Genomic DNA, 18,985 nt, shown 5'->3' on the forward strand with positions numbered 1-18,985 from the left:
GTGGTGCGTGGCATGATGACTGCATAAAGCGTTCTGACTGATCAAAGACTTATTTCATTTACCACTTTTCCTTTTTATCAAAAAACACTTTGAAAAAGTCAAACCAGAAGAGGGGCATTGCATTAATGGTCTTTACACTGTACCTGAGGGTACACAAGAGCTAAGTTTTTTTTTTCTTACCCAGACTAAGCCAACTGATACCTTTTAGTGGTAACTGGTTTATTGACTGCTAATGCTTTAAAAATAAGATTAAATCAGGACCATGGTCTTTATTGCAAGGAAGATATATGCCCCTTGTGAATTCTAGTGGTTTGGCAATCTTAACCTCTGCAGACATAACATTGATGTATTCTGTGTTGCCAAACAGCATGGTAAGTGTTTAAAATGCTGTGAAAAACCTTATTGCCTTGAAACGATACAATCTAATATTAGACTGCAACTCAATGACTGTATCCCTGAGCCTACCCTTCCACAGAATACTAAAGTCAAAGCCACTTTATTTTAATATCTCACAGGGAAGGAATCATTCCTCATTTCACCACTGAAACAGAGAAAACATAAAACTGAACCTGGATTGCAGGAAAACAGAAATTGCAACATTCAGGACATTTTCATTAGCAGTACAGATAAAGCTGCCTTTTGTAACAGGGCATCAAAATGCCAGTCTGATTCATTCCTATCAGCAGAGGTGCTTTGGCCCATGGACAGCAAGTGGGTAGAAGCCATGAGTCCTAAAATATACAAGCTACAGAAAGTCAAGCATGTCCCTATCCTCAGGCATAAAACCTTTCCCTCTTCCTCATTACCTGTACCACATGCTCCTCTTAATTAATCACAATTATCATTAAAGTCCTATCCTCCCTATATGTTATATGCATCAATCAAATTCCAAATACTCATCACTCACCAGCTCCAGATAGCTTAAACCTTGATATTATTGATCAGGATATCTCTCCACCTGTCTCCAGAGGACAGTAGTTCTCAACTGTGGGTCACCATCCCTTTGGGGAGGTCAAATGACCCATTCAGAAGGGTTGCATATCAAATATCCTATATGTAAGATATTTATATTACAATTGATTAGAGTAGCAAAATTATAATTATAAAGTATCAATGAAATAATTTTATGGTTGGAAGTCACCACAACATGAGGAACTGTATTAAAGGTTTACACATTAGGAAGATTAAGAACCATTATCTTCTGATGTCATTACTAAATCAGTCAGGGTTGCCTTTAAGTATGATGAACAAACATTTCAGTTTTGCTTGGCCACTGCAAGCTTTCCCAGAATATGAGACATCCAAATGCCAAGCTTAGGTCCATCTACAGCAAATCAGAATGGCTGGCCAATCTGCTGATAATGAGGACACTACCCAGAAGAACACATTAGCTTTGGGAAAGACAGATGTAACTGATATGAATGAGTCTACTTGAGTTTGATATAACAAAATACTATAAATTGAGTAATCTATATATGATAGGAGTTCTAGAAGCTGATCTTCTGAGATTAGAGTCAGAAGCATTTGGTTTCCTTATGGCCCTTTCCAGGTGACACCCTGTTGACTATTTCCACATGCCAGAAAACACGTTTTCGATTTCACCGTATCACCCTTTGGGATACTAATCCCCCCAAGATCAAAGCTCATAATGTTAGTAACTTCAGAGACAGGATTGCAACATGGTCATTCTGAGAAGGTAAAACCATTGGTTATGAGTCCTTGGTGGAGAAAAGATGTCAGTAAATGTGTCAGGAAGCTAAGTTGCATTATCTTAACATGTCTGTGTGAAATCCAGTTCTTCACAGCTTCACATCATATCTTCACAGCTTTACCATAGCTGAGAGAGTTTAAGTGTGTGTGTCTGTGTGTGAGAGAGAGAGAGTGGCGGGGGGAAGAGTTTGGTGGTATGCAGGGTCCTGATTAACTCTCTTTTTAGTGTTATTTGCAAAAACAAGTCCCTATTCTGACCAATCTTTCAGGATACATCTAGACTAGATGACATCTAGGGCAGAATAAAATGGCTGTATAACACTCTTTTGGACACTATATTTGCTTTATTTTTTTAGTGAAAATGAAAGACTAACATTGGAAATAGTTTCAAAACATGCTTAATCATTAGATGAATTTAACTTTATTTTGTCTTGTTCATTGTATTTGATGTTCATATGAAATTATATATATATATATATATATTTGTCTATATTTATTTTACATATGCACACAAACACAACTATGTGTAATACATTGCAGTCAAAATTTAAGTTGTTAAGTCATTACAGAAACCAGTAAAAGCAAAGATTTGATACCTTTCCCCACAGATCTAGCACTGCATGAGTAACAGAAAATGCTCATGGTCCTCCTCCAGCTGAAAAGATGGAGCAGCTATGGAAACATCCTGAGTACCAAAATATCCCACCCACCCTAATTTCTGCACACTATTTTATGTTCACAGATGCAAAAGAAAGTGCCTGTCTTATCTTTAGACACTGAACTGGCATGTCAATAAGGAAGCTGCATTTGAAAGCACTAATGGAACATTTTTATTTCTCACTTGAGGTCTATGTTACGATTAGGACACTGTGATTAAAATAAAATATACTGCTGTCAGGGCTTAAAGCATCGATTTTTACAAAAGTTTAACACCACTGAATCTGTAAAATAGAATTGATTAGGGTATGATTTTTTTTCTAATACTTTATTAATAAAATGTCCTCCCATTCATGTAAGCAGTGAATCTGCATGAGTCAGCTCTGTCTTGAAAGCAAATCACCCAAAGTGGTACACACTACTGAGATGCACCTGCTGTTTTCTATGTTAATTGAAAAGGGAAAGTTAATAAAAGACCTATCAGTCATTTAACCCTCTTTTATTTCATTTACAAATGTATGCTATTTGTGGAAAAACTAAAAAAAATGGCCATTATGGATAAGTTTCTCAGCAAACTAAAAGTAGATGCAGCATACAATATTATAAGCCTGTCACTGGTTCCATGTATCTCCTAGGGATGAAATTAATGGGGCTAGGGGATGTCTGTAACCCCATGCTTCCTGCAACACTAGCCACAATGTCAAAGTTCATAATCAACCTATGTGGCCATCAGCAAATGAATAGGTAAAGAAACCGTGGGATACATGCACAATGGAACACCATTAATCCATAAAAAGAAGGAAATCTGTTACTTTAGCAATGTTGCTGAACCTAAAACATATTTTGCTGAGTAAAATAAGTCAAAAAGGAAAAGACAAATAGTTCATGCGTTTAGATTCCATACATGTAGAATTTAAGCTAAATTACACCTACAGAAAACAGAGTAAACATTGCCGGAAACTTGGTGGGTTAGATAGGTGAAAAATGGGGAGCTATCAGACAGTGGGGCAGAGTATGGATTAGAAGAAATATATATTCTAGACTGATTATTCAGCATGGTGGTCCTAGTTATAATTGGGTTGTGTGTTTCACCATTGCTAAAAGAGTAATTTCCAGTGTTTGCACCACACAGATAAACACGTGGTTAGCTTGATGCAATCACAAACTACCATAGGGCAGACAACTTATAAGGTATAACTATTTTAATTAAAGATAAAAAGTCTTAAAAATTATATTGCTTTTATAAAGATTATTGCTTATTGCTAAAAAAAAAGATAGAAAAGACAAGTGACACAGGAGAAAAGAAAAACATCTACATACCTGCTACTGCAACTTTTGCAATCCGACTAATAATGGAGCCAGAATCTCCCAAGGATGCCTCACATTGGTAAAGTCCTTCATCTGGCTTATGGTGTCTGGAATGAAGTATGTTTTGTATCAACAGAGACCCATTGGGGAGTTGCTGCTTCCTGTCATCCATGCCCATGGCTAGGATGAGGCCATCTTTCCTCCACTTGATGAGGGGAACTCCTCGGTCAGACTCTGCGGAGCAGTTGAGCAGGACATTTCCACCCCGCATAGTGACAGCATCAGCAGGTTCAGATACGAAGCGAAGAGATGTGAAAGGTTTAATTTGAAAACCTGAAATAAGAGAGAAGAAGGAAAATGAATTCATGCATTCTGATAAATTTCAAGTTTGATTTCCTCACAAAACTTATTTTTAAAAAAAAACCTTTTAATTTCATCTCCAAGTATGGATAAATTTAAGATCAGGAATATTGTCTTAAACAAAAGAAAAATATTCACATGAGCACCAACTAATGAAGCAACTTGTCCAGAAAATGTTACTAATAAAAATAATAATTCATAAGTTATCGATAAGAATATGATTACATATCAGTCATTACTTGAAAATTTAGACAGACAAAATGAGTATTTTTCCATATAAAACCAGACACTTTTAAGTCTCACCAGAGTGCAGCTAGGACTTGAGAGACTTAATTAATCTCATTATCTGCATTTTAGCATTTCTTAGTAACTTAATCTACCCGTTTTATTTTACAGAAATGAAAATCAGTGGTGTAGACAAAGTTATTTAGAATAGACCTTAGGTGGGTTAAACAGGTAAATCTCACCTACGTGAGAAAGTCATCAGGCTACTGCATAAAACCCCTGAAGTGTCTCTATCTCTTTCCAGAAGTTTCTTGTGGGCTTAGCTAAGAGGATATTATAGTTGAATTGTCATAAACAGAAGAGACATAAGCAGTCAACTGAAAGATCAGAATAGTATTTAAGAATCCCGAGGGGCTGGAGCAGGCATAACTAAAGAAGATCGGTAGTATAGTCATTACTAGTACTTAGATTGCTAAATCAAAGGCCTTGACAAGTTCTCAGGAGGTCACCAGGTTTGCACACTTTGCATAGACAGGTATGTAACTAAGTATTTCCAGGCAAGACAGTTTTCAATTTTGAACAGTCTCTAAGGCTAACAGTTTTACAATCTCTCCTAGTGTTTTCTTTCTAGCATCGGATCTTTGCTAAGGTGTAACTGAACTCTTTGGCCACTAATCCCACTTTTTTCTGAACCTTTTTGCATGAAAACATACATGTAATGATCAATTCCTTGTAAGTGCCCTTTATTCATTTGAAGCTGCATTCAATTTCATGAAAATACCTTTAAAGCTTTCATTCTTCTCACAATGGCAACCTTGGTTTCTTTAGCATTATTTATTTATCTAAACTGGGAATATTGTTGGAGGTTTTTTGAAAATTTACCAGCTTTCTATGGTTTAAATGGCAGGCATCTAAATTAATGGAATCAGTATTGTCATCACGGGCTGGCCTATGTTGGTTGTCATGTTCCTGATCTCCAGTGAAAACATGGGTGCTACAACTGTTTGTTTTTTTTTTTTTTCAGAGTCCCCAGTGCATGCACACAATGTTTCTAAAGCTCGACCTTAAGTCTGTGGCATCCCAGTGAACTGCGTCACTTCTGATCAGATAGTAACTCCACGCAACTAGTTCACCTATCCAGAAAAAAGAACATATACAGTTTTGTTCAGACTAATATTGATTATAAAATCATAGTAATGCTAAATGATAAAGGTAAAGGACATTAATGGCTCCAATTTGATCCTTTCCATGTCCTTTGTATAACCAATCTAATTATAATGAAGCAATCTGTTTCTCTAGTAGAAAGTGCATCCAATTGAGAGTCTAAATCTCTTGCTTCTTGTCCAGTCTATATCATTTAAATACGTGAAATTCTAAATGTTCTTGTAATATCCTCAGTACTTATGTCCTTCACATATAAAATGGAATTATTCCCTGAAACAGATGATATTTCAACTCAGCTCTCATTTTGGAAAGGATTGGCACAAGAATGAGTCAAAGGCATCTTCTGTCAATGGAACTTACTAAGTCTACTGATATGCAGATAGATTCTAAGTTAAATACATCTTTCTTATTTGTCAGAAAGAACCACTGGTCGGAAATACCTGGTTGGAGGTACACTAAGGGCAAGAAATCATAAAAATATTCTCATGTTATTGAATGTCAAGATGCTTCATCAGAATAATGACTACAATTTCCATTTAAGCAGCATTAAAACAGAAGAAATAAATTCAGAATGCAAGGCTAGGCAACTATATTAAAAAACATTTATTGCATTTTTGTTCTACCCGGGGCCTATATTTTAAACACAACCTCATGCTGAGTACATTATTTATGTCACAGAGCACATAATACATTTAGCACAGCTGTTTATGACAGCATGTTAATGAGCATATGTGCCCATTATCACAAATAAATAATCTACTTACTGTGAAACAGGGAGGTTATGACAGTTTTCAGTGCTGTGAGTGCATGGTTTAGGAAAGTTAAATAAAGATTAATTTTTCTGTGACACAATTACCCTTGCTACTCATTGGTAATTTGAGCTTTTTTTTTTTTTAATTCTCCTTATAACAATTATACTTTAAATATATGGCTTTGAAATAATGAAATGTTTTTGCTTTCAGGAACTTGTGTTACTTAATGTTTCAGAAAAGATGGACCCAAGTGAAAAGTTATTTGAGAAATGACAAATGACATTCATGTCAAAGTTTCAGCTGATATGAAGAACAAGCTATCTCTGACCTCTTGTAAGGCACTTGATGCGTCTAAGAAATACTCTGTTAATGGATGAATTACTGGCTTTGATATAGATTAACAAATTCTCATTCTCTATTATCAAGTTTGGAAAATGGAGGGTGAGGGCCTTTAACTGGGGAGATAGAAATATAATACAAGGGAGTGAGAAGAAAGGGAAATACATCTAAGAATGTTTGGAGAAACCATAGGGAAACAATATTTTATAAACTAACTTTAAATTATATATATATATAATTAGTATATATAGTGTGTATATACATACATATGTGTATATTAATGGAGTTATACCATATGTTTTAGTGGTACCTCCATTACCAGCCATGCCCTATCTAACATTATTCCCAGTCCCAGGCAAGGGAAACCTACCAACCCTTCTATTGTTGGATGAAGTACAATCTAAGGGTCTTCTAAAACAATATGGGCCACATCCATTTCCATTGCTACCTGTGATAGTTTAAATGAGAAATGTCTCTTATAGGCTCTGGTATTTGAATACATGGTCCATATCTGATGGTGCTGTCTGGGAGCTTTAGGAGATGTGGTCTTGCTAGAGGAAATATGTTACTGGTGGTAGGCTCTGAGAGCTTACAGACTCACCTTGTTTCTTGTATGCTTTGTGCTTACAAGGGGGTTCTCAGCTTCCTGTTCTTGCAGCCCTGTCTGCCACTTGCTACTATTCCTGTCCTCCACAATGGATTCTTACTTCTCTAGAACCATAAGTCAAAATAGATACTTCAATAATTAAGTTGCTTATGGTCATAGTATCTTATCAGAGAAACAGAAAAGTAATACAGTTGCCTTCCAGGATATATGAACTGATTGCTGAAGACATTACACACTTTGAATATGGAATTTACAGAAATTGACCTAGCATTGACCTAAAAGATTTCATCCCTGAACACTGGTTCTCATAATATCGCAAGGTACTGTTCAAGCTGACAAAGAGATGAAGACTCAGTAGTCTTTCCCAGATGTACAGCCTAAGAACCATAACAATGACTGGCTTAGCAAGATACCCCAAATGGTACAATATTATCACTTATATCTTGGTAACCAACCACTGTCTAATTAAAAGGGCTGCTCAATGTAGGAGAGGGTACAGACCTGAGAGAACCTACTATTGCATTTTTCCTAAACTAGAAGAATTTCTAACTTATATAAATAGGCTTCCTTATACCCACAGAGAAGTGCATTTTTCACCCCTCATCTAAGAAGTTTCTTTTTTGCAACAGATAGAGACTGCTAACCCAGAGATACAACTGCTCAGAATGTAGAGAAAGGGTGACTATGGAGTGCCCAACTACAACCAACAAGTCCATAACTCAAATTATCCACCAAAGGCTCAGGGAAAATAATTACAGAAGATGGGGGAAGAAAGATGATAGAGAAAGTACACCTAGAAAATATCAGCAATATATTACATGAACAAGTCTGGCATAATGACATTAGTTGACATATCAATGTGGGAAAGGAAAGTTCCACATGATCCCACCCCTAGAAGAAGAGCTATAAGAAGTCAATGACTGCTAAGAAAGGGAGAACCAGTTTCTCACAGAAACAAGTTGTTACATAGTATGTCCATTTCCAAGCGGCTGACTCTGGACACGTGTGCATATGAGCAGTGATAAGTGGACTAAGTATGTTATATGGCTATACACACACACACACACACACACACACACACACACACATACACACACACGTAGCTTAATGAAGAGATCATGTGTCTGGGCAGAGGAGACATGGTAGGAGTTAGGGAAACAGAGGGGCTGGAGTAAATGTCAATGTAGGGCTCACATAAGAAGTTCTCCAGTAAAAGTGAGTCTCTAGCTCTTGCACTCTCCAAATGTTTACTTGAGTAAATCTTTAGCTAGAATAGAAGCTAAGGCCATATATATTTTTACTCCATATATGTATCTATATGGAGTATACACACACACACACACACACACACACACACACAACACACACACACAAAATTAATGACTTTCCACTCCCAATCCATATACTTCACCTTTTTTTTTTTTTAAATTTTCTATAAAGGGGTTATTTTAAGCAGATAAAGCACCCATGTTTTCTTGCAGAGGAGGACATACTCTTCATAGTTGATCCAAAGGAGAAATACTTATTTTAGTTTTGTCAGACATAAAAAAGAAAAATCAGAAGCTATGATGGTTTGAAAGAAAATGACTCCCAAAGGGAGTAGCACGATTAGGAGGCGTATCCTTGTTGGAGTCGGTGTGGTCCTGTTGGACAAAATGTGTCTCTGTGGAGGAGGGCCTTCGGGTTTCATATATGCTCAAGCCACCCCAGTGAGACACACCACTTCCTGTTGCCTGAGGGTCGAGATATAGGACTCACAGCCCCTTCTCCAACACCATGTTAGCCTGCAGGCCACCGTATTGGACCAAGATGATAACAGACTAAACCTCTGAAAATGTAAGCCACCCAGTTAAATGTTTTTCTTTTAAAAGTTGCTGCAATCATGGTGTCTCTTCATAGCAAGAGAAACCCTAAGGAAGACAGGTGCAAAAGAGTCCTTTTGAGAGTTAATCTTCACAGTCTGACTTGTCTCTGGATCAAGATTCACAAAGGAACAAGCGTGGAGGTGTGTCTTTGGGATTGTTCCCCAGGAGCATTAACATAGCTGGGTAGAACCATTGTGTATATGGTTGGGAATATCCCTTTAACAAGGGGCCCAAAGTGACTAAAAGGGGGCGGGTCAGAAAAATATAATGAGCACCTGCATCTCCACACATCTTCTTTCTCAGCAACCTGAACCAAGCGAAGCCAGGCCTGCCACCTTGCTTCAATGCCTCCCCTCTCCATGATGTAAATTCCTCTGAACTGTGAGCCAAAATGAATTATTCTTCCCTAATGTATTTTTTTTTTGGAGGGGGGTGGCAGATATTTATTTGCGGCAAGAAAAAAAAAATGCAGTACAACTGCCAAGAGCTTTCGAATTATATTGAGAGTCTAGAGGCAGAAATTGTCCTTAACCCATTTTTAGAAACTCCTCCAAATAGTCAAGTGTTGAAACTGTTTCTTTAAATTTATGGCCCTTTGTGATTTATCTCCTTATCATATTCTTGCTCATTTCAAAGCCCAGTAAGCCACAGGGGGCAGTCTAACCTAGAATGGATTTTTAGGTATGACATTTTATCTACAATATCAAACATTGTTCCCCGTAGAATCAGAAATCCTGTTCTGAGTCCACAATGTAAAAGCTTGTAGTTAAGACAATGAAAGGTAAAAGACAAATTGATGAAAAGTAGCCAGGAATGTGAAAAGAAGTTCCTGAAAGAGCCCGAGATTAGAAAATGTCACACAAATCCCCATAGAACCTGTGGTGCATAATTTCATCTATTTTAAATCACATATACTTTGAGATGCTCAGAAGTTTTGATAGGGTTCACGTGCTCAGAAACGTGCCCGATAAGCCTGGTAACATCTCCTCCTTTAAGGAAAAAAAAAAAAAAAAAAAAAAAAAAAAAAAAAAAAAAAAATCTATGTTGAAGGAAATTAAAATAATTTTGTGGATGCTATAATTTTCTTTGGGATCCCTGACATGGAGAATGTGTGCAAACTGTAGCTCTGGTCTTTAGTTCTGACAAAATCTTAAAATACTTCTGAGGCTATGAAGTGGAGTTGGAAACTAAAAACCATCACAAAAAAAAAATGGAGAAATTAACAGAACTCCTAAACATACATGGATATCATGGGGTTCACTAGATTAAAATATAAAGTCTGAAAAAGTTTTCATAGCAGCAAAACCAACACCACCTGGGAATGTGGTAAAAATATAGGCAGTGTGCAGACCTGTCAATCAATGATAAGAGGAGAGCCCAGCAGCCTGGGTTTGGTAGGCCTTTCAAGGGATTCCCAGGTAACTAAAGCTTAAGAAGCCTTTTCACAAACATGCACAGACCTGAGCCAGAGCAAGAAAATTGATATGTTCCTCAGACAACCTGCTCATGATATTATATATTTAGATATTTTATATTTTATAATTGCAGACAATTCTTTTTCTGAGTAAGGAAATGAAACTTTATGGGAGTTTATCCTAAAAAGGCAAATAATTGGCCAAGTCTTTCAACAGACATTTTGGTGATAGTTTATTTCACACATCTCTCTCTCTCTTTTTTTTCTCTGTGTAGCTTTGAGCCTTTCCTGGAACTCATTTTGGAGACCAGGCTGGTCACAAACTCACAGAGATCCTCCATTAAGTAGAACAAAATTGCTACTTTGAGAAATAAGAATGTTCTATGGAATAGTTATATTAAAAGCTATGAAATATATTTCGAAGAAGAGTTGTAACAGTGGCAATTCTCTCCTAACATGGGTTTTGGTCAATGAGATATTTTGTATAACCCCCTTTCTTTTAGTTGATTCTAACTCAGCAGTATAATTGTAGATTTTTAGAACATTGGTGCATCAGATTTTAGTTGGATGATATATCTGTTAGTCCAGGCTAGTGTCAAGATGGCCAAAACTACAACATGCTTATTGTGTGGTCTGAGGATGCACTCTGTGAACTTCATATCAACCTAAGACTAATGACAGGCAGTTCAGACAGAAAAGGTGTGTATTCCCAAAGGCCCAGCACAAATGAGAATTTTAAAAGTGAATCCAGAAAAGGCCTAGATATCTACAGAAGTATTTTTATATAACCAAGTAGCTCAACTTATTTTTCAGAAAAGGAAAACACTATTGGGAGTTGGAATAAATGTTTCTTTTTATAAAACAATGACAACAAAACCATACTAGAGTATTGACTTCTGTGCACCTGGTATCGAGTCCTTTCTCTATACTACAGTGCTGGCAGGACTTTATACTTCCATGAGAAACTAAATATAAACAATATTCAGAGTATATGGTCACCTGTTGAAAAAACTGTACTCATTCTAGCCCTTGAAAGAGACTAATAGAGTTCAATGCCTGACAACCTTAGTCTTCATGACTAAGAAAGAGAAATCAGGATGGATTGGGCATATGGTATTTATCCTTGAATGTAAATAATGCAAAGAAATATGTTCCTGGAAGAAAAACAGGTGCATTTTATAAAGAATCATTGAAATGCAGAGTTGAACAAAAATTTAAATGAAGAAAATGTATCCTTCATTAGAGCTGCTGGATTTAGTCTACAAAATTAAGGATATAAATTATATGTGAATTAAATATATAAGTAGGTATATTATATTTATAAATATAAATATATTTTTAGTATAATAAACTTGTCCTAAACACTTAGGTGAAATAAATACTAATAGGTTTATTGCAGAAAAAATAATATTTTTATTTGTCTAAAACACAAATTTATTTAGTTTATTTTGTTTTTGGAGTTTCATTATTTATATTTATATTATACTATATTATATTTATGTATATGGTTGTTTTGCCTGCATATATGTCTGTGTACCACTTGCATTCCTGGTGCCTTTGAATGCTAGAAGAAGGTGTCAGATTCCCTGGATTACAAATGGTTGTGAGCTTTTCCCTCCTTGGCCATCTGAAGACAGGGTGCGTCACCAGCACCTCTGCTGGAGACACCCAGAGAAGTTCTGCCAGGGTTCTCACTCTTGCTCAGTGTGCTCTAACCACCCTGGTCTCATTTAGAAATACAGACTGAACACGTGCCATCAATGTTGCCTTCAGTAAATGAAGGACATAGGGCTTCCTAAACTTAGACTAAGTGACTTTGAATGGTTTATTCAAGACCATCTCCCTAGTGAACCAGATCAGGCTAGTCTTTGTAAATAAACACCAAACAAGCAAAGAAAAAAAAAAAAAACCTAAGACCTTCAAAAAAATAAAAAATAAACTGGACAGTAGTCGTGGCACACACTTATAATCCCAACATTCAGGAAGCAGAGGAAGGCAGATCTACAAAGTGAGTTCCAGGACAGCCAGGATTGTTACACAGAGAAATCTATGTCAAAAAAAAAAAAAAAAAAAAAAAAAAGAAGAAGAAAAATAAAATAAAAAACAGTGTGAACTATAGCGTGGGTGCTGGGAATCAAATTTGGATTCTCTAGACTAGTAGCTTTTGCTCCTAACCATTGAACCATCTCTCCAGTCTCCAAGTGCATCCATTTTAAACCCAGAGCTTTCTATACACTACACAAGAGATCTATATGTACACCCAGGAAACTGAAGTTTAACTAGTCCTTGGGATACTATATTTTATCTGGCTAGTCTGTCTTCTATAAAATTCTTTTCTTAGCGTGTAGTGCAAGTAACCAAACAGTATATGGATTCATACGGTCCAATTTAGTAGTCCAAGAGCCACAGAGAAGACTGAGCACTTGGAACACTACCATGATTGAATCAGGGAGTGATTTCAGTGTCAGGACATTCACTGACATAATGCAACAAGACCATATATCTCCCCAGAAAGGTTGCTGAACCTCATTTGCTCTTCACATGGTGGGCCCTAATTTCTTTTTCCCTTTACAAGACAAGAACAAAATTCAGAAATAGAAATACAAGATGTGCAGTTCAAAAGCAACTGCCCCAGCAAAATCTCTCACTGAACCCACACAGAGGCTCCACATCAGAAATTCAGAACACATGATATCTTCTGCAAGCCGAGGAAGCTTTGTGCAGATCTAAGGTTTCCATAGGGCAAAACGTGTGCCCGAGGCAACTCTCTGAGTGTCCTCTGGCTAAATCCAATGGTGAAGAGAAATGATAAGAACCACTTTGGAGTGGGGCGTAACTTCCTCAGCCCTTTTCTGCTTCAAGGGCCAAACCTCTTAAGTCTCAGCTCGATTTTGCTATGTGATACTGGAGAAATCATAATGGAATCTTTTCTTCCTTTCTGTTCAACAGGTAACATAGCCTGACATCTAGGTTATCATCTCCCAGACCCGTGCAAAATTAACACTTAAAAGAAAAACTTTGATGTGCTGCTGAGTCTGCCTTGTGTTGGAACCTTCACCTCCCAGGGTGGTAAAGTGTGAGTTAGCTTCCTCCCCTTTGTGTTGCTCATCAATCCGCCTCAAAGGAGGGACAGCAGTTTATGTGTGCAGATCTAATTGACTGGAACACTGAAATTAGTTCTTTTGATTTTACTATTTGTTTTTAAGAGTTATTAGCTTTTGAAATAGTATATAATTATATCATTTCCACTTCCCCTTCTTTCTTCAAGCCCTTCCCATACACCCTCCCCCTTGTTCTTAGATTTATGGCCTTCCTTCCTTTCTTTCTTTCTTTCTTTCTTTCTTTCTTTCTTTCTTTCTTTCTTTCTTTCTTTCTTCTCTCTCTCTCTCTCTTCTTCTCTTCTCTTTCTCTTCTTTCTTTCTTTCTTTCTTTCAGAATCCTGGTGTGATAAGACACTGAGGGCCTGGGAATTGAACCTGGGTCCTCTGGAACATCAGTCAGTGCTCTTAACTGCTGAGCCATCTTTTTTATCCCTAGGAGAGGAGAGAGGGGTCACAAGGTTTCCTTTCCTGATTCCTGTTTCCTGGCAGACACCCGATGGCCTGGGAATTGAACCCAGGTCCTCTGGAACATCAGTCTTAACCACAGAACCATCTCTCTCCTCTATGGCTTGTATTTTTTAAATTGTTGTTACATATATATTTTCCCAAAATTTCTCAGTCCTTACCAGATTACTTTTATGTATTATTTCAGGACTGACCACTTGGTATTGGCTAACCATTTGCAGGGCTGATTTCTGAGAAAAAAATTCCCTTGTAGCAGAGACATCATTATAGAAAACTACAACTGATCAAAATGCAGAGAACAAGTGAGCATGTACCCCAAATAAATTGCCTACTACACAACTCCTGCACCCAAGGCTTGGGGATCATAGTGGAAGATTGTGAGAGTCAGAAGAACAGGATACTTGCTCTGAAATTTCATCTCCTAGAAATGATGGTGAAACTCACAAAATCTCATCAACATGACTGCTTAAGTAGGACCTGAACAAGGACAACATGATAACATGAAAAGGAGGAATCTCATGGGGCCTCAATCCTAGACATATAAACAACTAGAGAATGATGAACGCAGGAAAAAACAGTCCCCAAATGGGTTATCTTATGTTTTATAGCAGGAGTAGCAGCTCTCACAGGGCCATTTGGCAATGTCTAGAGACATTTTTGGTTCTTCACCAAGAGGAGTGCTACTGACATTTAGTGAGTAGAGTCCAAGGACACTGAATCACATCGTTCAACATACCAAACAGATGCTGCCCAAAATGAATTACCCAGACACCAAAACTTAATAGGTCTAGGTTTGAGGGGCCTTGTTTTAAAAAGGATCAAATTGGTTGCTGTGTTTCGAAACAAAGAGATTGATGAAGTGGTTCCTGCTCTACTACAAATGTGAGATGCTGGATTTAGTCCAAACTATTGCAGTGGAAATAGTAAGAAATGGCCAGATATGGTATTCACTAGACAGGTAGAGTTCATGGTGATTTAAGATTCGGTAATTGATAAAAGAAAGGAACCTCTAATAACTCTAAGCAAATCACCAAAGAGAGTTATACAATTTATACAGAAATAAAAGAAGTGTCAATTTCAAAAGAAAGTTTTCATCCCAAGTGAACAGGAGACTTGGGGTTTTGGCAGATCTGTTCTTTGCTAACCTTCTATGTGTGCAATACATCATGGGAATCAATTCAATCAACAATGAAACAGGAATAGGGGCTACAAAATGCTAGGATATACACAGCTGTATATCAGAATAGTCTAGGAATCCATTATCTACCCACTTTTGCTGCTTGTACAAAACTCCTCAAATTTATACAGAAATCTATTTTATGGAGAGTTTTACTTCACAGGAAATCTATAACATGTTTTCCATGGGTTGAAAATGAGACACAAAGAGATGTAGTTAAGGGAAGTACCAAAATACCCACAACCCACCTTGTTAGCTACAAAACAGAGTCTGGTCTTTTTCTCTTGAAGATAAAAGACTGCAGGGGTAACGGTGCTGACAAAGCAAGGCATGGTTTATCATGATTCATGGGAAACGAACTGTTCATCTTATGGAAACTCCTATCACAAACAGGAAGGATTAATTTCTTAAATGCCTGACAGATCCAGGGAAGACCTTAAACATTCAGCAAAACTCAGGGCTGACACTGTGGGCATGTCTGTTGTAGGCACCCAAACTGATAAAATATTTGTATTATAACAAGTCCAATTTTCTCAAAAATGGAGGCCAAAAGTTTTCATTAAAATACTGTCACTCATTTTGTTTGATATTTACTATATCTTGTCTGGGCAGAAAAATGCTATTTTTTTTTCTTCTGCAAAGACCATGGCGATGGTGACATCAAAGATGAAAACCTATGATGATAATAATAGGGGCAGAAGCTTTGGCCTTGAAAGCCAATGAGCCTTGCATTGACAAGATCAGCATTTGCTCAAAGACCTACCTCCCCCTTCCTTTTTGTCAAATGTTCACATGAGTTCAATGGATTTGGACCCAGGGTGTGAGAATAAAACTCTTTGTACAACTAAAATCACAAAGGGACTACTGAACTTGTGTGTACATCATGCACATGATCAAGGTGAATTTAAATGATGAAGGTCTTATACATGTGATCATACATGAATGAAACATAAACATAGAGAATCATTCATTTCTCATACTTAACAGGGCCTACCTGCCACTGACATGTTGGCATAACTCCTGTAAATCTCCTAACTGGGGTCTATCCTTGATTCCAGGGCTCAGAGTTTTGAAACAACCGAATAGTAGAAGTGTTGATGGCATTCACCTGATTTTCCATGTGTTGTGATTGCCAGCAATATCACAAAACTGTTATAAATGTAAAGACAAATACAGTATAATGTGATCAGGTTTCTAGCGTACAGAATGAATATAATTAGTGACATCCTGTTGAGAGATAGAAATTCTACCAAATAGCTGCTTCTGACTTAGCCCTTGAGTGAATATAATTTCAATATTCTCACTGGAGAGATGGCTCAGAGGTTGAGAGCACTGACTACTCTTCCAGAGGTCCTGAGTCCCAGTATCCACATGGTGGCTCACAACCAACTGTAATGAGATCTGGCACCCTCTTCTGTATAAATAATAAATAAATAAATCTTTTTAAAAAAAAAAAATTCAATATTCTCTTCTGGGTCTTCGATCTCCCTATTGGGCATCATATAATTGAGACTGTCATCTTTATGATAAGGTAGATGCCAAGAAATCAGAAATACGGCACACCTGTCTATTTTACACTATCCTTAGTACCTCACACCTGACTCAGAGTTATTAGTAAATAATTATGAAATAAAACATATATAGACAAAAACAAATAATCTAGGAAAAGTCTCTAAGTCAGTAAAAGTATGCCAACACAATAAAAACAAACAAGCAAGCAAACAAACAAAAAACAATTAATTCTCTTGTTGACTATGGCTGACCAAGGATGTTGATATCACTGCAAGCAAAACCAAACAAAACAAAGTTGATGACTGCCATGCTGGGAACATTCCTTTATATACTCTGAGAAAATATGTGGTCAGTCTTGTCTATGAAAGGTTAGACAGTGTACAAATTTTGGCTTAGTGGACCAGGTGGCTAAATAAAGAATGGAATATTTATAGTTAAGAAAATATTTTCAAATGTATAACATATTGTTATTAAAGGCAGACAAAAGGCCATATCTAGCTCACCTTGGGATATAGTTTGTTGACTCATGTTCTAGAAAAATGATGATGCCAATAGTGTAGAAGCCCCAAACTTTGATCTGCCATCATGCACCATGTTCTGCTTTAATACTCCATGCTTTTAGGGAATTAATTTAGTAATTTTCATGGTTTTAGAAATGACATTGAATCTCTGCACTATGAACAAAGGTGATGTTATTCAATAAGATTAGTTCATTCATTCATTTGCTTCTATGGTCAAACACCTAGTAATGCTTAACGTTGATTCAGATTCCTCAGCCCTTCTAAGAATCACTAGTCTACGATGATCTGGTTCAATTCCCTGCATCCCACAGTTCTTTTTGGGGGGACTTGCAAACAGTACAGAGCAAGAATTTGGTGGAAAATATATTCCAATTACTGATGATATATAATACACCTATTATTTTCACAGCATCTTATAAAAGCCATTAATAATGTTTAAAAAATAATCTTAATTATCTTTATCCTTTGGATAACATAAAATATGTTTAAGATGAAAGGAAATGCTACTTCAATTTCTTATTGTAAAAGGCAGCATTAGCTCTCTCTCTCTGCCACAGTTCAGTGAGTTTCTTAAAAGATGCCTTGGTAACACGCAGTCCCAGAGAGGAAAGGATTGTATGACAGATGATGCCACATAGATGCCACTTAGCAACTTGAAGTTGTTCAATCTTGTTTTCAGCCATTCTAGATGAATTTCTATCAATCTGCCCTTCAGGAATGTTTCCTCTTTGATCTTTATATATTTCTTTCATATCATCTCTAATAATAAAAAAATAATAATTTGTAAGAGTGAAAGCAAAGTAATAATCTCCTGAGTGTCACCATTCAGGACTAGCAAAAGTCTAAACTGTATCAAAATACTAAACACCAGGTCTCTTTGGAGGATAGAAAAATGCTAATTCCATATAGGGGATCTGTGTATTATTCTGAATCCTCAAAAGGAAATTCAAACTCCGGTTTTCAGGTTAAAAATTAATCAGAAGCAGAAAACATGCTGAGTTTATTAAGTGTAACACATAGTCTGTGTCACAAAGTAGATATTCCCATAATTCACCTGTGAGGACACTTTCCTACCATCACCCATGACCCCTGAGAAGTATATCTGCTTCTCTTATAGTTCACTTTCCTTTATGCAGCTTTGCTCCTATCTCATTTTTTGCTTCTTATTACCTGCAGATATAGAATCTGTGAGCTTTATATGTACCTTGAGAACACTAAAGGCACTGGTCTTTATTATATAACATTTACATTGTGCTATGTCTGTCTGGTTACAATTTCAAAACCATGATAAGTATGAATTTTAAACAATATTAGTCAATCACTTACTATGTTTTTTTTTTTTTAGTAGTATCAACTAAAAGAAATTTTATCCATAATTTCTTTCTAATGCTTTGGCTCTCTGGCCAAGAAAAAATTATGAGAACTGTGCCCTTGCTTTGTCATGGAAAAGGCAATGGATATTATAGATATGAAAATAAATGACAAAATCAAAATCACTTACACATGGGGAACTTTAGTTTCTTGTGCAGTGTGGACTGGAGGTGAGGATCAGAGTCACACACCATTCTAGCTCATGGGTCAGCAGGAAGATTTGTTGAAGTTTTGTGTTGAATCCCACAGGCATGGGGTGGTATATTTCTATTCATGTTTTACTGTAATTGCAATGCTGTAGTTAAGATAAAGCAGAGTTTACCTGAATGCCTCTTGAGATCTTACTGATTCAAAAATAAGTAAGGTAAGTAACTTCATTTTGCATCCAGACAAGTCCAGATGCTTTACCTGTTCTGATCACAGCCAAACATTTTAGA

The 18,985-nt window shown here is 36.7% G+C and overlaps 1 protein-coding gene across 2 annotated transcripts in view; it reads right to left on the bottom strand.

Moving 5' to 3' along the window:
* Dcc (DCC netrin 1 receptor) overlaps positions 1 to 18,985 on the bottom strand; it is a 1,151,759-nt gene that overhangs the window by 735,809 nt on the left and 396,965 nt on the right. For both annotated transcript variants that reach the window (XM_028864828.1, XM_028864827.1), the window contains exon 2: positions 3,688 to 4,008. In XM_028864828.1, coding sequence (XP_028720661.1) covers positions 3,688 to 4,008 — 321 coding nt within the window. The remainder of the gene's footprint in view (positions 1 to 3,687; positions 4,009 to 18,985) is intronic.

Source organism: Peromyscus leucopus, chromosome 19, assembly GCF_004664715.2.
Source record: "Peromyscus leucopus breed LL Stock chromosome 19, UCI_PerLeu_2.1, whole genome shotgun sequence".
In the NCBI taxonomy this organism is placed as follows: Eukaryota; Metazoa; Chordata; class Mammalia; order Rodentia; family Cricetidae; genus Peromyscus; species Peromyscus leucopus.